At 37.4% G+C, this 16556-nt stretch overlaps 2 protein-coding genes and 1 non-coding gene across 4 annotated transcripts; 2 read left to right on the top strand and 1 right to left on the bottom strand.

Moving 5' to 3' along the window:
- Nucleotides 1–1337: 1337 nt before the first annotated feature.
- On the bottom strand, nt 1338–1411 carry TRNAV-AAC (transfer RNA valine (anticodon AAC)). Its single transcript has one exon. It is a non-coding gene; the product is annotated as a tRNA-Val (tRNA).
- A 6804-nt stretch (nt 1412–8215) lies between these two features.
- LOC103974880 (AP2-like ethylene-responsive transcription factor AIL5) lies at nt 8216–10816 on the top strand. Its single transcript, XM_009389781.3, has 9 exons — nt 8216–8510; nt 8603–8906; nt 9018–9100; nt 9240–9248; nt 9346–9434; nt 9531–9604; nt 9702–9752; nt 9830–9906; nt 9981–10816. Exons 1-9 carry the CDS (start codon nt 8417–8419, stop codon nt 10607–10609), a joined length of 1410 nt encoding a protein of 469 aa, XP_009388056.2. The 5' UTR covers nt 8216–8416; the 3' UTR covers nt 10610–10816.
- Nucleotides 10817–12668: 1852 nt separating this feature from the next.
- On the top strand, nt 12669–16267 carry LOC135585568 (pentatricopeptide repeat-containing protein At5g66520-like). Of its 2 annotated transcripts, XM_065108368.1 has the most exons (3): nt 12669–14333; nt 14399–14579; nt 15978–16267. In XM_065108368.1, exon 1 carries the CDS (start codon nt 12697–12699, stop codon nt 14170–14172), a length of 1476 nt encoding a protein of 491 aa, XP_064964440.1. In that variant the 5' UTR covers nt 12669–12696; the 3' UTR covers nt 14173–14333; nt 14399–14579; nt 15978–16267. The 2 variants fall into 2 exon arrangements, with proteins under 2 accessions (XP_064964440.1, XP_064964442.1); XM_065108370.1 differs by lacking the exon at nt 15978–16267 and having other exon boundaries at nt 14399–14710.
- The last annotated feature ends 289 nt before the right edge of the window (nt 16268–16556 follow it).

Here is a 16556-nt window from a genome sequence, read left to right as displayed (position 1 = left end):
GTTGACTCAAGGAATTATCCACATAGGTTTATCTTTCTTTCTATTCTAATGAACTTACTATAGGATGGATCCACTTCCCGATGAAGTATTTTTTTTATTTTTAATAATATTGATAGATAGACATTAGGCTAGATATCAAGTTGGGATGAAAGTCAATTGGTAAGTAGCTAAGGTTTTGGCACTCCTATAGACTTAAATTAGCCATTTTATTATGATGAAAATGATAATAGTGGTGATGTCTTTGAAAATAAATTGACTGAAAAAAGAATACAAGAAGAGGTTGAAGGTAAATTTAACCATAATATTTATGATGTATCATATGTTGTTGGTGAATGAGTTGTTTTAAGTGAGGATAGATAATACCGAACAAAGTACTTGCTGAATATGATTATAGTCAAAATAATGACGATTATTCCCATAATAATCTTTTTGTTAGTCAGGTATGACATTTGAATGACATTAAAGTTATTTTATTATATATATATATTATTTTATAACCTAAATAATAATAAAATTATATATATTATTTTATAATCTAAAATAATATATTATTTTAAACTATATACAAATTTAGTGAATGCATGCAAAAGTTGAGAGAAAATCACAAAAATATTATATTAAAATTAAAAAATTGAGAAGGAGAAATGGGGTTTTGTATTTTTCCCTAATGATTGTTACATAATACTCACTACAAATGTATTAGAAAGTATGAATTCATTACTTAAAGGATGTTCGTAACTTACTAATTTTGTGATTGAAATGACTATGAAGAATATTGTTGAATAGTTCTACATTCATCATAAAATAGATAACAATTTAAAATCAACTTTGATAAGTTTCATCGAGGATCAATTTGCTAAGGCAAAGGACAATGGTCGATACTATAGTATCTTTCTTCATACTCATACTGAATTATAAGTGCAAACATCTTATAAGACAATTATATGAGATAAAAAGTTGTTCGTGTAGGCATTTTGAGAATTTATGTTCTCATGCTATTAAGTATAGGAATGATAATCCATATTCCTTTGGTAAAGATTATTATAGAGTTGACACATACAAGAAGACCAATAATGATAAGATTTTTCTTACAAGAAGCAAATAATATTGGATACAATGAGAATGAGAATATGATCGTATCATATTATCTCTAAGAAGCATCGTACAAGCTGGTAGAAGAAAAAAAGAAAGAATAAAAAATAATTATTTGGATACAATCGTTGATCATGTAAATTCTCATATGTATCATCAATTTGAGGGCAATGCCATTTAGATAGGATTTTATGGTGAAACAAGTTAGTTAAAACTTAATTTTAGTGACAAAGAATTTTAACAATTGGCGTCGACCGGACTCGAACCGGAGACCTTCAGTGTGTTAGACTGACGTGATAACCAACTACACCACGACACCCCGACAAACAATCTTAATTTTAATGACTTATATTATTATATTGTAACATATCTTAATATATTCTAATTGTTTGGTTGTCCAAAGTTGAAGGAAATTCTTTTACTTACCCAAAAAAACAAAGACAAAAAGAAGTTGAAGGAAATTACATTGGAAATGTAAGTTGCAGTATATTCTCTATTCTAATTATTTTGGACCAATTTAGAATTTCAAATCTCAAAAAATATTGCATGGATCCATTATCTTTTGGTGGAAATAGAAAAATATAGAGAAAATTAGAAATTGGCACATAGTTAAGATGTTGAAAAATAAAAAAAATATTTAAATTAGATAAATGGTGACATATGCCCATTGGGAATAAATTCAAAGCTTTCATAAAAAAATTTAGATGAATAATGGGGAACAACATTGCAGCAAAAATAAAAATAGAAAATCAGGAAATGACACATTATTTTGATGTTGAATAATTCAGAAAAAAATCAAAAAATGTCTAAAATAGAAAAGACATTATAAAAGTCCATCTTAGTGCCTTCTAAGTTTTACAAAATATTTCATATTATTTTTTATCAATCCTCCTATGTGATAGAAACATTGTGTTTTAATTTATCCCAAATATAATATATCCCATATTATATTGACAATCTTGCTGTTTTGTCTAAATAATAGAAAAATATATTTAATTGGCCCTCCTTTATCAATCTTACTGTTTTGTCTAAATAATTCGTGACCGTGTACTTTGAAACATTTCTAAACAATATCACCAATTTCACTAGCCTAAAATCCTATAATAAATAAGAAAAATATTGAGAAATTCTAAATATATATGTATCTCGAATCCCGCATACATTACTATCAACATCACATAAGATTCTTCAAGTGACAATGCTAGTGCCTTTCGAATTAGAATATTGGCATATATATCTATTATATCCCTGTCTACCATATTACTGAAAATTATCAACTTCAAGAAACAATACAAGGTGAGGTGGCATATGTCGTCTTTCCAAATAACTTCGATAGGTGAATTATAACATCAAGGAAATGTTAGTTGTCTTATATTTAACAATAAACGGAATAGTTATTATATACAATCAAGCTATAAGTAAAAATTATCATGTAACTTATGACATCAACTTTAGCTTGCATAAGATTAATACCACTTCTTCTTTTATAGTGACTTCATTTTTCTTAATAGTCTACGAGATCAAAATAACTCAGTTTAGACATCTTCTAAGTTTGTTTGGTATCTTATAAAAACTATTAACAACTTTTAAAATTGTTGTCATCTCTTTTTCTTAGTTAATCTTCGTCCTTGAGATTTGGCTTTACTTGGTCCTTCATCATGGAGAAGAGAAATGATATTTAGGTCCACCTCATCTAGTTTATTCTTTTCCAAGGGTTCATGGTAGGAACGCTTAGTTATATTCTTCATCATCTCTTTTTCACAACTTTTCTTCATTCTTTTCTTCTTATGACTACTCATTTCATAGAGATTGCACGATATAAGTTTGTAGACCTTATATTTTTATCATTAGTACACATTTTTTTAAGCTCATTGGGTAACATTTTGCCGATTGCATCACCCTAACAATGTTGCCTCACAAAGAACATGAATGTCCTAAGAACATCAAGACATGTATCACAATTTTTGTATTGTGATTGTTGGGGTTCAAGTGTCTTGCGTTACTCTTCTTGGACATCATCTATACATGCATCGAATGTTTCATGAGTCTCTTGTTGTTAGAATAAGACACAAATTCATTACCTAGTTATCTAAAATAAACTATAATTGTATGAATTTAACCTACAAGTGAACCTTTAGGTGGTAGCTCATCAAATAATGAAAAATGATCATTACTGACAACTTTTCAAAACAACATACAATTACAAATCTAATTTTAGAATAACTAACTATATCATATGATATTTTTGAAATCATTTTAGTTGTTTGTGATTTTACTTCCGACTTAAAGCACGGGACGTGCTAACAAAACCATCCCTATCAAAGATCATAACTTTTGATATCATATTATACCAAATTACTAATACAATAATTTACAAACTATACACATCTACGTAACTTACCTACAATATAAATAGGCATGTAATTTACTTACAATACAAATAAGCATCCTTGAAGATTGTACTTCAGTTGACGACATAGCAGGGACTTGCTCGCAAAACTACCAATCACATAATTTACAAACTACTAGTTACAGGTTACTAGTTATAGGCATCCTTGAATATTGTACTTAATTTACAAACTACTAGTTACAAGTGCTCTACAAACCAATCACGTAAGTGATGGCATGTGTGAAACACTGCACAATCTTTTTTGTTATTATTATTCTATGAAAATATAGGGGGCGACATGACATGGGCAGCGGAAGAACATAAAAATAAAATTTTTAAATTTCTCATCAATGTGTTCATCGTTGTACGAAGATTGGTGCGTAAAATCCGTGAAACTTAAAACTGCGTATATTAAAGATTGTGTTACCTCGGATGATTGTATATCCCTGAATTCCTTCAAATCTCTAGGAGAGGGTAAATGATGTCAAGTGTCCTCCTCTCTAGTGGTGATCCACAAGCAAGGTTGCGACGATGTTCCTTAAGTCTCTAGGTATGCTATTTGAGGAGGAGAGGGGGAGAGGAGAATAGGAGATGGTAACCCAAAAAGGCTCTAGCATATGAATCATTGGTTCCCTCCTATTTATAGAGGTCCCCTAACAAAATGATACTTGTTTAAATTAAATCTTTATATTCTCTCTTCTACTAATAGAATCCTCTTAGAAATAAATGATTAAACTATTATTACCCGATTATACTTATTCAAAATTTTGAGATTATCAATCATTGATGTTAATTACCACAACAATCTATAGTTGCTTTGATAATATAATATATATATATGCAAATATATATAGCACATAAATTTAGCAAAAAATCTATCAGTGATTCCTCATTTTCACATGGATGCAATGCTATCATCCACCTTTCTAAATCGCTACGACTTGATCCTTCATATAAAAAATACTTTCTTGTAAGATACCTAGAAGATCTATATACCTTTATATCAATAATTTCTTCAATATTCAATAGATTAAAAAGAAGAGATACATTTAACATAGAAAACGATAGTTTGACTCTATTTATCAAAAACTTATCATTTTCATACCATCATTATATAATTGTTGAAGTTAATCGATGAGATATGATTATATCGGAGATATCTAGGAAATGGTCAAATAAAGTACTCTTTATAATATTTAAATGATGCTTCCTTGGTAATAATGAGACCAATTTTTCTCGACTACATGTAATAGTGTTTTAAAGCTTCGTCCTATAACAATTGTTTAGAAGGGCTTTTTGACCTCTCTTCATCATTTGAATGATCTAATCGCAAAGATAAAATTAATAATTATAATTTAAATAAAATTAAATATAAAAGATTGTAAATAAAAATATACCTATGCTTGTGTCAACATTCTTGTAGATAGCTTTGGAATTTCTACACATATAATAAGTGCTTGATGATATGATTTTTTTCTAGTTAAAACCAAAATGGATTAGAGTTGATACTTCAATGACAAATTCTCTAAATTAATAAGTGCTTGATGACATTATTACTATTCAGATAATGAAAATTTAAGATAAAGCATGGAAATAGAAAATATTGCATGGTTTCATTTTAATTCAGTACAAATAAAAAAAAGAAAATAGAAAATGGCACACTGTTCATATGCTGAAAAAAACAAAAAAAATTAAATTAAAAAAAAAAGTGACAAATTTCATTTGAGTTCAATTTAAAGTTTACATGAAAATTTTATATGATTTAGACATATGCGATACACTATTTTTAGTTTGATACTAAAAATGGAGTATTGTATACCAAGACATATATTTGCTGCATAATTGTTTTACTATAAGTTGTCCACCAATTTACAAGGTCAAATGTTAAAAAATATTATATGGATTCATCTTAATTCAATGCAAATAGAAAAAAAAAAAAGGAGAAAATAGAAAAATGGCTCATTGTTCAAATGCTAAAAAAATAAAAAAAATTTAAATTAGAAAAATACTAACATATGTCAACGTAGGTCCAATTAAAAATTTTCAGGAAAGTTTTAAATGATTTGAATCCATCCTTATATGTGATACACTATTTTTTTCCAACCCCAAAAACAAAGTATTTATACAAGGAACTTATATTGTTTAAACATGTTTTATCATAGCTTGTCCATATATTTAGAAGGTCAAATGTTAGAAAATATTGCAGGAATCCTTCTTAATTCAGTAGAAATAAAAAAATAAGAGAAAATAGGAAAATGACACACTCTTAAGATGCTTAAAAATTTAGAAAAATATTTAAAAAAATTAAGATAGAAGTGCATCTGGGTGTAATGCAATGCTTTCACTTGAGTTTCAAATGATTTGGAGTAGTATTTCACCAGGTTAGTAGTTACAATTGATCAAGTTATTTTTTTAAGTAACTCATAGACACTATTTTATAGCTGTTAACAACACAAAATAAATATTCTTGGAAAAACTATTTCATTAGGAATTAGTACAGGTCCATGTTTTGTGGTTTTTAACCATACCCCTTAATCTAATCAGTTTATATTAGGTAAACCTGATGTCCAGAACCCATACTGTCTGACCACAATACACACTACTAATATCATATGTTAATGTATATAATAGAAAATGCATCTTAAACTTTAGGAAACTATAGGATAAGAAAGATTTTTTTTTTTTTTACAAAAAATTGCTCAAAATATTTGATATGTGCAAATGACAAAACTAGCTTACGAGCTAGCTTTATAATATTCAGAACACTAAACATCAATACAAAAGAGTAATAAGTATCCAAATGTTTAGTAGATACAGAACTCTAAAAAATTATTTTTAGGGTGATAGACTAGAAAATTGTTTGTAGGAATGGAGACATACCAAATTGTTCGTAGAATAAACCTTACAGTGTCGATAGCAATGAAAATGGAAGAAATCTTAGCGACAATAATAACTCTAAACCTTTTCGACGCATATTGCATTGATTGGGATTCCAATGAAATATGGATGTATAGTGTATGGTAAAAGAACTGGTTTAAGTTAAACCAATTATCTCTCTGATTTAATTTGAACTCAATCATTTTTATAGGGTAATATTGTCTTTCAAAAAAGAAAGTGTGCTGTTTGGATATTTTTCAAAATAGAAACGTTTTACGAGAAAAATTCATATATATATACACTCCCTATTACAATATCACATGAAGATGATATTGTGTTGTAGTCATTCTATTACATAAATATGAGGAGTGTTATCAGCATTCCCAGTAATTGGTTTGAACCACAGTGTAGCAGCATTGCATCCGAGGAGGATAAGCAAACACGAAAGCATGATCACAAACTATTCAAAGAAGCTGTTATATAACTATGATTCTCTTATCTTTTTTTTTCAATGTTATGCTCCTCCTCATGCTCAACACTTCAGGTATCAGCAAACACAGTGCACTGCAGATAAACTCCAGCCAAACTCAAGGGTGCAAACAATATGTCATGCATGCACATGCCTACCCTAACTCTCTCTCACTACAATTAGCGTCCATTAAAAAGCTATAGCCCACACTGTAAGTAAAGTTGCATTGCCTAACCACGTACTTGCTTCCATGAACACATCACTAAGCTCTGTCGACAAGATTCACCATTCCATTATATATATTGTATGTGTCTCCGTGATGTGTCCACCCTATCACCCTATATGCGTCATTGTCATCTCCCTTAAACGTGCTTACTTTCACTTCCTTTCTACCACCTCCCACGTGAACTCCACCACCCCGTCCTTTGACCAGATTCCTACTCTTATCCTTGGATCTTCTCCGCGGCCGCACGTGGGAGGCCGGGCGCCGAGTCCGGACGCCAGCTCACGTGTTGCCCGCGCGACGCGGCCCTCGTGCCTCCCGTCGCACGTGCAGCAACGCCACCTGCTTGTATATTGCGTCGCCCAAAACTTGACCATGTGGGAACCACACTAATATTTCCAACCACAAGGTGGGTAACCAATCGAGGAACGGTAAAACGCGTAGGAAAAGGCGGTGCAGGCAGCGAACGTGAGAGGTATGATTCGTTTTACTGACCGCGGGATTCTTTTATCCTCGCTTTGACCGTCGAATGGGCCGGCGGACATCATCTGTCGCTGACCCTTCCACGTTCCCGCTTCTACTGTCGAGTGATAACCTCTCACCGACGGTGGTGAGATTCACATCCGACGGCCAGACTTTTATCATCGCAGAAAACATATATCAGCCGTCCGATGCGCATCGGACAGATTAGGCTTCGCGAGTGCCGTCGAGAGCGAAGCGAAGGGATGGGGCTGAGCAGGTGACGGGATTCGGGTGCGGACAAAAGCGAGGCGAGGCGAGACGAGACAGGTGGAGCGACGCCATGGTACGATGAGGCGGCGACACGCTTGTTTTCTCCGCTCCGTACACGTGTCATCGGTGGTGATAATACGGTGTTGGGATCGATTTTGATTTGGATATCGTGGATTTGATTTGATCCGAACTGGGTCGGATTTAAGTCGATCCAGAGGCTGTGTTGCGGAAACCCACTTAGCTGTGTGTATATGAATCGGACAGTTCTTTAAAATTCTTATCGGATTCGGAGATGAATTCTTCGCGGATCCGACCTCATAGTATCAGTGTTCATTGTCAAGCCATCTCTTTGCTTAGAAAGCGGTGAAGATGACCGCTGAGACGACCTCTGAAGGGCTTCCACTTGCCCGCGGAAATCTTATCTTTGCTTTCTTTACATTTTATTGTAAGAACAATAATAAGGAATTTAAAATACCTCGTTACTCGTGCTCTCTCTCAATCTCTCTGAGTCTCATCATCTTCTCTCCTCCTCTCCACGTCTGTGTCCGTCTCTCGCTTTTCTTTCTCTTCTCTTCAAATCGACCATCTGCTCGGTTTTCTCGGTCTTCCCGTAGGCCGACTTGGATCGCAGGCAATGAACATGAACGCTTCCGACAACTGGCTCGATTTCTCCCTCTCCCAGCAGCGGTGCCTCCTTGAAGCCTTCTCCGACGCCCCGCACCACCATGGTCTCTCTCTCTCTCTCTCTCTCTCCCTCTCTGTGTTTTCCTTTATTTTTTATTGATGTAGCAGCTCTGTAATCGGCAACCTACCTTTTCAGGTGGAATCGAGGGGACGGACGAGGAGACCAACGCAGCGACGGAGCTGGTGGCGCTGGCGGGGATGGGGCCCAAGCTGGAGGACTTCCTAGGGGGGCCTCCGGGGCGGTACTCCGGCGGGGATGTTGACACCGGGCCCAAGGGGGTTTACGACTCCGACTTGAAGACCATAGCCGCCGGATTTCAGCGCGGCGTCCCTGCGGAGCAGGAGAAGCCCAAGGCAGCGCAGAAGGCGCCGTTGGAAGAGTCCAGGATGGCCGCGGACAGCTTCGGTCAGCGGACTTCCATCTACCGGGGCGTCACCAGGTAACAACCAAGTCCATACGTTGCACTGCAACTAAGGCGGGGCTTTAGTCCAGCGAAGGCTGTTCCCATTCTTTCCATATGTATCGATGCTACTAGGGATATTCTGGGCAGGCACCGATGGACGGGGAGGTACGAGGCGCACCTGTGGGACAACAGCTGCCGCCGGCAGGGGCAGAGCCGTAAAGGCCGACAAGGTACGCCGGCGAAGCTAGCATCAACCATACGTTCACTTTAGATTTTAGCCTCCTATCTTCTAACATGCGCTCCCATTTCGCTGTCGATGTTTGCTACGTTCGCTGGTGCTCGTTGCCGTCATGCTGCTCCCCGCTGCAGTCTATTTAGGTGCCTAACCTTTTTGTTCTCTTCCATACTTTTACGAAATCTCCCAATAAATACAGTGTAAGGCATTTCTTTTCTTTTTCTTTTGATGATATCATAGGTGGTTATGATAAGGAGGAGAAGGCGGCGAGGGCGTACGATCTCGCAGCGCTCAAATACTGGGGTCCAACCACCACCACCAACTTCCCTGTATGTAGTAGACAACGAGGTTCACTACCGGATGAATGCTGTAGTTATACGCGTATCTATCTGATGTACGTGAACGCCTGGTGCACATCCGTGTAGGTCTCTAACTATGAGAAGGAGCTGGAGGAGATGAAGAACATGACTCGCCAAGAGTTCGTCGCCTCCCTAAGAAGGTGAAGAACCGCCGCATGGCTGCTTGCATGGTGGCATAGACAGCGTGCACATGATGATGATGATGATGATGTTGACTTGTGGTTGTTGTTCTTGTAGGAAGAGCAGTGGGTTCTCCAGGGGCGCCTCCATCTACAGAGGAGTCACCAGGTCTGTTCCATGTTCAACTTGGGATACATATGACCATTATCCTTTAGCATCGATAAGGGTTGTTTGTGTGTTTGCAGACACCATCAACATGGTCGGTGGCAAGCAAGGATCGGAAGAGTAGCAGGCAACAAGGACCTCTACCTTGGAACCTTCAGTAAGTGGTTCGAGAATGCCATAAGAATACACATAGTAAGCATGGAAGATGGATTGGGATTTTGGTGCTTTCAGGTACGCAGGAAGAAGCGGCGGAGGCGTATGATATCGCAGCGATCAAGTTCCGGGGAGTCAATGCGGTGACCAACTTCGACATGAGTCGCTACGATGTGGAGCGCATCGTTAGCAGTAATCTCCCTGTTGGCGGCATCGCTGGGAGGTCGTCGGCATCCACCTCTTCTGATACCATGAGCGTCGATGTCAGGCATCAGATCGAACACCATGATCCTTGGGCCACTCTCGGTCTCATCGCCAACATCCCCATGAAGCAGGATCACGACTTCTGCTCCCTGCTCACTCTCCACCAACACCACCACCACCACCAGCAACACGGCCAAGCTTTAGACTTTGGCCTGTTCTCCTCCTCTGGTGTAGCCATGGACCTCGCCGCTGCTTATTCCAACAACGACATGAGCCAAGAGAGTGGAAGTGAGCTACCGGAACGACAGCAAGAACAATCTCAGAGCAGTAGTCAGTGCTACTCCATCCCTCCTTGTGTCACCACCGTTGGATCCTTTGGTGGTAATGGTTACGGGGGATACAACTATGTGGGGGATTGGGTTGCACCACCACCTTCCTACTATCATCAGACTTCTAAACCAGATGTGGCAGCTTGCCACACCGCCATTTTTGGGATGGAATGATGTGAAGTGAGAGATCAAAGTAGGGAGACTCAGCGAGCTGACTTGAACTGACATACTTGCACAAATGAAGGTAGGGTCTGTTCTGCTCATGTTCAGGGTGGAACTTGTTTTTGTTTTGTGGTTCTTCTTTTGCTGGCATGATTTAAACTTCATTCTCTATTTCTGTGAAAGAATGCAGTGAATGGTAGTTGATATAACGTGATCTGCTCATTGCTGTGCATGAAAGAACACAACAAGAACAGGAACTTACATAAAAGCAAGAAGAATGGACATCCCAATTACAACAATTTGGTAATTATGTATATATGTGTATATATATATATATACATATATATACATAAATATGTCACTTTTAAGTCTTTCAATTTGATGTTTTTTTTCTATTTAATATATAATTTGAAAATTTTGAAGCTTGATGTAATTTTTTCTTTAATGATATTATTACGCAATCGATAGTAGTCATCTATTTTGTTTGCCTTAATCAATTATAAAATTTTGATTTGTTTAAAAGTAATTTTGTTAGATTTATTGAATCAATCTTCAAATGTGAAATCAATCATATTAACATAATCATTTGCATGGATATATGATTTCTTTATCATTTCACGGTAGCATCAATAACACTATAAATTCTTTAATTACTTGCTCTATAAAAAAAAAATTATATAGGGAAGTAAAATTATTTTATGCTTCTAATAAAAATAAATACTATCTACATAGTAATTTGAGTCTTGATTTTGCTTGATCTATATTGATATCTTCAATTTTCACTTTCTTCTAAAATTATATCATATAATTTTCCTATCTCTCTCTATAGATCTGTTTTCCCTTCAAAATCAAACTTGTTCGGATCAAACCCTTTGATGTTACGGTGAAAAATTCTAATGAAAAGATGTTGAGCATCAAGAAATCATAAAATTCTTATTAAATATAAAAACTTATAATCACTTAAAACACTTAATCTCTAACCTTCTTTAAGCATTACCTCATATCTCCTAATTATGTGCCTAATGTAGTTCCTCTCTTAATTATATTCCATTAGTTAGTTATTATAAAAAGTTAACTTAAGACTTTGGCTTCAACTATAGGATTTTTATTTAACTAAGACTCTTAAATCAAAATTATATTTAAGCATAAGATTTGATTTAATATTCAAACAATGATTGTCTCCTGCCCTTTTACGAGATCCCATCGTTTTAGTTCGTACTCGCCTCAAATATAAAGATAAAAAAAGGTAAGCGAAAAAAAAATTATAATGTGAAGAGAGAAAAGAATAAAAGAAGATAAGAGAGAGGTAGCCATGTGAATAATACGAAGAAGAGAGCAAAAAAAAAATAGAAAAAAATAAAACAGAGGTGGCCATGTCGAGATGGGATGAAAATAGTTAGGCGATTATGATCGGTGGGGAGAAATGATGAAAGACATTTATATTATTAATAACAAAAAGCATCAAATGAAAAAAACTAGAGCATTTAAAAAAAAAAATCTAAAAAGAAAGGTTTTTTAAAAATCACCATACTATAGAATTTTTGTTTAATTAGGAGATCAAAATTATTCAAAGAAGTTTCTTCTAATTTTGAGAAATTATCATAGAGCATTTGATTTTCAAAAATCCTCATAGAGAGCCTCAACTTTTCAAAATGATAAAATAATCTCTAACAACCTTTTATTTTTTTCATTTAAAAGTTGTATCTCCGCTCTCCACCTTTTTAATAAACCGACTCATATAATTAAATCAGTTTAGCTAATCTAAAACTTAGATTGATATAAAATAAATTATATTAAATAATTTATTAATATAATAATTCATATTATTAAAATATAAATAAAAAATTTCGAAAAATAATTTATTAAATATAAAGTAAAGAATAAATATAATAATAAATATTTATACAGTATAAATATAAAAAAATGAAAAATTAAAAAACTTGAAATAAGTTTGAAGGTTGTATATGATTATAATTTTTAAATTTTAAGATTTTAATAAAAAAAATTTATTTCTTAATAAAAATCCAATCCCATCCCAAATTCCATCACGCGTTGTTTTTAATGAGCAGAATTATTCCTACGCTGCAACCATCTCTCCGATGAAGCCACCTCCTCCTCGTTTCCGTCTCTCTTTGATACGACGATCGGGTCTCAAACAAGCCCGCCAAATCCACGCCCATTTGATCTCCCTCGGCCTCGTCTCCTACACCTACGTCACCAGCCGAGTCCTCGCCCTCTACGCCCTCCATGACATGGCCCTTGCCCACCAGCTGTTCGCCCGAATCCCCCAGCCGACCATCTTCAACTGGAACACCATGATCCGCGGGTTCTCCGACACCGCCCGACCCCACCGTGGTCTCGCCGTCTACGTCGGCATGCGCCGCCACGACGTCTTTCCCAACATGCATACTTTTCCGTTCACGATCAAGTCGTGCACCGGTGTCCCCGTGCTTTCCCAGGTCCACGGGCAGGTTTTTAAGTTCGGGTTCGATCTCGATGTCTTCGTTACCAGCTCTCTCGTGAAAAGGTACTCCGATCTGGGAGCTGTACAACTTGCTTCCAAGGTATTCGACGAAAGTTCTCACAGAAACGTAGTTTGTTGGACTAGTCTCGTAACCGGCTACTGCAGTCATGGCTTGGTGGATAAAGCCCGCAGCTTGTTCGATCATATGCCCGAGAGAAACGGTGCTTCCTGGAGTGCCATGATCACGGGGTACGTGCAGAACGAACGCCACAAAGAGGCCATCGAGTTGTTCCACGAGTTGAGAGAATGTTCGGCTGCAGAGCTCAACGACGCTCTTCTTGTCAGTGCTCTGAGCGCTTGTGCGAGTCTGGGCGCTTTGGAGGAGGGGAGATGGATCCATTCACACATAGACGCAAAGGGATCGACGCACTACGGGCTCGAGCTTGGGACTGCACTGGTGGATTTCTACGCAAAATGTGGCTTCGTCGACGGCGCGAGAGAGGTCTTCGACAAGATGCCACGCAAGGATGTGACAGCTTGGAGTGCGATGATCATGGGACTAGCTCTCAACGGGCACAGCCGTCCGGCCATCGGCGTCTTCTCGGAAATGCTAAAGCAAGGCGTGGCGCCGAACGCGATCACCTTCATCGGAGTCCTGGCCGCTTGTAATCACGGAGGCCTGGTCGACGAAGGGCGGGCTCATTTCGAGAGCATGGTTTCGGCATACGCCGTACGCCCCACGATCGAGCACTACGGATGCATGGTGGATTTGCTGAGCAGGGCCGGCCACACTGCAGAGGCCGAGGGGCTGATTGAATCCATGCCAATGGAGCCGGACGGGGTGATATGGGGAGCTCTGCTGAACGGATGCCGGATGCACGGCCATTTCAAGCGGGGGGAACGGGCGGGGAGGCGGGTGATCGAGCTGGAGCCCGCGCATTTCGGGAGGTACGTCGGGCTGGCCAACGTGTATGCATCGATGAAGAGGTGGGATGGTGTGGCGGAGCTGCGAACGGCAATGAGGAAGAGGCAGGTGACCACCACGCCTGGGTGGAGTTCGATAGGCCATCTTGACGACAAAACCCACCGACAGAAAGAGACTCATAGATAGGTCGCTCTCCATCACTCCGCCCGCGGAGGACTTAGTGTGGCATCTTGCGAAGCTGAGCACGTCTCTGTGCTGTGCAGTTCCCGCTCGGCCCACCTGATCTCCTCCTTCCGCGTATTCAGGACGGAATGCCGCAGGTGAAGCTATATGCATTTAAAAGAGAGGTACGGCAGACAAACATCTCGAATTTTTCTTAATGCATATAAAACCTAATCCAGTACATGCACAGCACGTCTCACAAGGAAGATGGAGGAAGAATCAAAGACATCAGTTTCGTTGATGCAGTAGACCGAGCTTAAAATTTTATACTCTTCCAAAGAAGGTCAACATGCATCATGTTAAGCCACAAAGAGTCAACGAGGGGAGAATGGAAATCATGCCAACTTCAACAGCCACCATCATCACTCCTGGTATCCACTACTCCTTTATGAAATTTGTTGGATGCAGGATCGAATGATCTTCCTTTAAGTATTAAGAACTGCAGCATTGCTATTTTGTATTTGCAAATAGTATATTCTCTTATATACTGATCAATTGCGTATCATATGCTTCACATATTTTGTTCGCACTTAAGTCGACTATGCCGTAGATGTTTCAGGATAGCCTGCATCACACAGCTTTTGCTTACCCTAACTGAAACCTGCATCACACAGCTTTTACTTACCTAACTGAACTAGGTTGGGCTAGAGGCACATTATAATGTTGAGCCATTGGATTAGACCTCACATAGAGCTTAATTTTGGATTTTGTTGATCCTTGATGTGAATATTAAACTTTTAAGAGGGGTTTTTTAAATTTAATTTAGCCTTAAGTATTTTAATTAGTGGTTCAGATTCAATAGTTTAATTGTATCGCATCGAATCGTTACTCATTGTCAACTAATGTCCTATCAATAGCAATTATTATATCTTATCATTTGTTGCTATGACATGTTTGAAATCTGTTACCTAAATGTAATTGTGAGATGGAGATCAAATAACAGGTCTTATATGTAGCGGGATGTTCATTATAACAGCTGCTATTATGGTCCTTCATAGCCTTGACTTGAGTTGATGTAGACAGTTGTTTAAGCGTATCCTATAACTTTAATAATCAATCTCAGTTTATTCCTCAGAATTTTATTTATGGATTAGAAAATGATAGCTTGTTAACTAAGGTTGTTAATATGCTCAAATCTCTTATGACCTAGGATAGTTAGGGTTTCTTTAGGTTTGGAGAGCTCGTACGCTCCAAATCCTTCTCTAGTTATCCACTTGGATGGATAAACATGAACTTGGAGCATCAAGGAGTCTCGTTAGTCAAACTCTAATACAAATCTTGCAAGGATTATTGTAATCGAGCTCGAGTGATAGGATTATCATCAATTCGGAAGAGCTCATCCCAATCCACGTCATTCTATTGACTTTGGTCCGATAGCAAGATGAACCATGCTTACTTGGATCCCATATGGAATAGTCTTTGAAACACGGATCAGATAGGATCAACTTAATGGCATCAAGTTGATGACTTAAAACTAACCTATTTAGATCGCTTTGGATCAAATATAATGTGATAAAATTAGTCAATTATACCAACTACTTTTTGAGTCACAATGAGACATTTCGTGATGGCAAAGGAATCTCATATCTGAGACAAATGCCTGTTTGATATCCATATATAACGTAAGACCAAGATTTATGTGGAGGAATCAAGCACATTACCCACAGATCACGTAAACAACAAAAAGAATTCAACTTGATATATTAGTTGAAGTAACTAAGAATGTACTTACTATCTTAATTTATTGACAATAGTTCTCCCAAGTGCAGCAGAATTTTGCTATGGAAGATCACATCACATCACTGGTAAGAAGAAGAAGAGGAGGAGATATCAACAAGGAACCATCGTATCTAAGCTCCTTAATCATCTCTTCGATGCGCTTATCCTCGTTGTCATCATCCATGCACTTGATCGGCGCCGACGCTGGCCGGCTCTCCCTCGGCAACTCCAAGTAGCACTTCTCTAGTTTCGCCAAAAGGGTTGGCGAGAAGGCTGGTGTTGTTGAACTGGATCAACTCGGGTCGTGGGGGAAGTCGGTCCTGCTTTCTGTTGGGAAAAAACCTGTTAAAGCGAAATATTCTTTTCCCTCTTTGTGTATCAAAATGGGTTCCTTATCAAAATATTAACTTGATATCCAAATGAAAATATCAACTAGCACAGCATAAACAATAGAGCAAAAAATCAATCACACAATGAAACCAAATCTTTTAACGTGAAAAACCCAACGTGGGAAAAATCACGGGACCGTAGTCCACCTCAAACTTCTACTATCAATAATAATGATAACAGGTTTACAGTAGGTCTTCTCTAGAATAACTAAAGGATCACAATAACATCAAGATCATAGA

The sequence above is a fragment of the Musa acuminata genome, chromosome BXJ1-2, assembly GCF_036884655.1.
Source record: "Musa acuminata AAA Group cultivar baxijiao chromosome BXJ1-2, Cavendish_Baxijiao_AAA, whole genome shotgun sequence".
Lineage (NCBI taxonomy): Eukaryota > Viridiplantae > Streptophyta > Magnoliopsida > Zingiberales > Musaceae > Musa > Musa acuminata.
The sequence above is the reverse complement of the archived record's forward strand: the minus strand, read 5'-3'. Positions and strand labels throughout refer to the sequence as shown.

Coding starts and splice junctions, on each gene's coding strand:
- LOC103974880 (XM_009389781.3), top strand. CDS start 8,417: ATGAACATGAACGCTTCCGACAACTGGCTCGATTTCTCCCTCTCCCAG. Junction 8,511..8,602: donor CGACGCCCCGCACCACCATG/GTCTCTCTCTCT, acceptor CTACCTTTTCAG/GTGGAATCGAGGGGACGGAC. Junction 9,753..9,829: donor ATCTACAGAGGAGTCACCAG/GTCTGTTCCATG, acceptor GTGTGTTTGCAG/ACACCATCAACATGGTCGGT.
- LOC135585568 (XM_065108368.1), top strand. CDS start 12,697: ATGAAGCCACCTCCTCCTCGTTTCCGTCTCTCTTTGATACGACGATCG.